Genomic DNA, 1,465 nt, shown 5'->3' with positions numbered 1-1,465 from the left:
TATATATATATATATATATATATATATATATAGACTATCCAGGTTCTCGAGGATATGTTGAGAGCATTTGTCATTGGTTTTGGTGGTCATTGGGACCACTTCTTGCCTTTAGCGGAGTTTGCATACAACAATAGCTACCATTCGAGTATTGATATGGCGCCGTTCGAGGCCTTGTATGGTAGGAGGTGCCGTTCTCCTATTGGTTTGTTTGATGCATTTGAGGTTCGCCTATGGGGCACAGATTTGTTGAGAGCTTCCGTGGATAGGGTGAAGCTTATTTAGGAAAACCTTCTAGTAGCTCAGAGTCGACAGAAGATGTATGCGGACCAGAAGTTTCGGGACTTAGAGTTTAGAGTGAGAGAGCAGGTGCTCCTAAAGATCTCACCCATGAAGGGTGCTATGCGATTTATTAAAAGGGACAAGTTGAGTCCAAGGTACCTTGGCCTATTTGAGGTCCTTCGTAGAGTTGGAGATATTGCTTATGAGTTGGTGTTGCCACCGAGCCTATCAAGTGTTCATCCAGTTTTCCATGTGTCCATTCAGAAGAAGTATCATTCTGATGGTTCCTATATAGTTCGTTGGGATTCTGTGTTGGTTGATGAGAATTTGTCTTATGAGGAGGAGCCTATAGTGATTCTGGATAGGCAGGTTAGAAAGTTGAGGTCGAAAGAGATTGTTTCGATCAGCGTTTAGTGGAAGCACCGTCCTGTTGAGGAGGCTACTTAGGAGACCGAGTCCGATATGTGCGAGAGATATCCCCAGTTGTTTGCTTATTCAAGTACTTTTCCCTATTCTACTCCTTGTCGCTCGAGGACGAGCGATTGTTTAATTGTATATGATGTAATGACCCGATTAGTTGTTATGGTACGAATGACCCTTTTACCCTTGTTGACCCTTCCTTAGGTCCTTTGGGCGGGTTTTAGGGTAACTTTTGGAAGTTTGAACCTCAAAGTGGACTTCGTTTGACCTAAAGTTGACTTTTGAGTAAACTGACTTTTTTTTTTTAGATTTAGTCAATTCTGAGAGGTCCGGACATTCATTTTTTACTTGGTAGTGTGGTCGATATGGTTTCCAATGCACTTAGGAGCGTTTTGGAACTTGGGTTGGGAATTTCTCTTTAGGCCATTGGGGTTGACTTGGTCAAATAAACCTCCGTTGGGAAATCCTAGGCCACAGGTGAATGTGTAGCTGTTTTAATGTATGTGTACATGTTTGTTGGGTATCTGTAGGGCCTCTGGTGATAGTCGGATTTCAGGATGAGGTTGGTCAAAACAAGAATATTCTGGTTCTGGTGTAGGCGCTGAAACGGTACCATGATCTAGCCGCCGTAGTGGTATGCATGCCGCTATAGCGACATGATGGTTTTTTGGCAAAGGCCGCCATGGCGAGCCTTATGGGCGCCGTAGCGTGGGCGTTGCAATGGCTTCTTGATTGCTGCTGTCATAGTCGGGCAGAATAATTTCCT

The 1,465-nt window shown here is 43.9% G+C and overlaps 1 protein-coding gene across 1 annotated transcript; it reads left to right on the top strand.

The window, feature by feature from the left end:
• Positions 1-315: 315 nt before the first annotated feature.
• LOC132065292 (uncharacterized) lies at positions 316-693 on the top strand. The gene has a single exon (XM_059458616.1). It carries the CDS (start codon positions 316-318, stop codon positions 691-693), a length of 378 nt encoding a protein of 125 aa, XP_059314599.1.
• The last annotated feature ends 772 nt before the right edge of the window (positions 694-1,465 follow it).

This window comes from Lycium ferocissimum, chromosome 1 (assembly GCF_029784015.1).
Source record: "Lycium ferocissimum isolate CSIRO_LF1 chromosome 1, AGI_CSIRO_Lferr_CH_V1, whole genome shotgun sequence".
In the NCBI taxonomy this organism is placed as follows: domain Eukaryota; kingdom Viridiplantae; phylum Streptophyta; class Magnoliopsida; order Solanales; family Solanaceae; genus Lycium; species Lycium ferocissimum.
Note: the sequence above shows the minus strand (reverse complement) of the source record. Positions and strands in the feature narration are given on the sequence as shown.

Coding starts and splice junctions, on each gene's coding strand:
- LOC132065292 (XM_059458616.1), top strand. CDS start 316: ATGTATGCGGACCAGAAGTTTCGGGACTTAGAGTTTAGAGTGAGAGAG.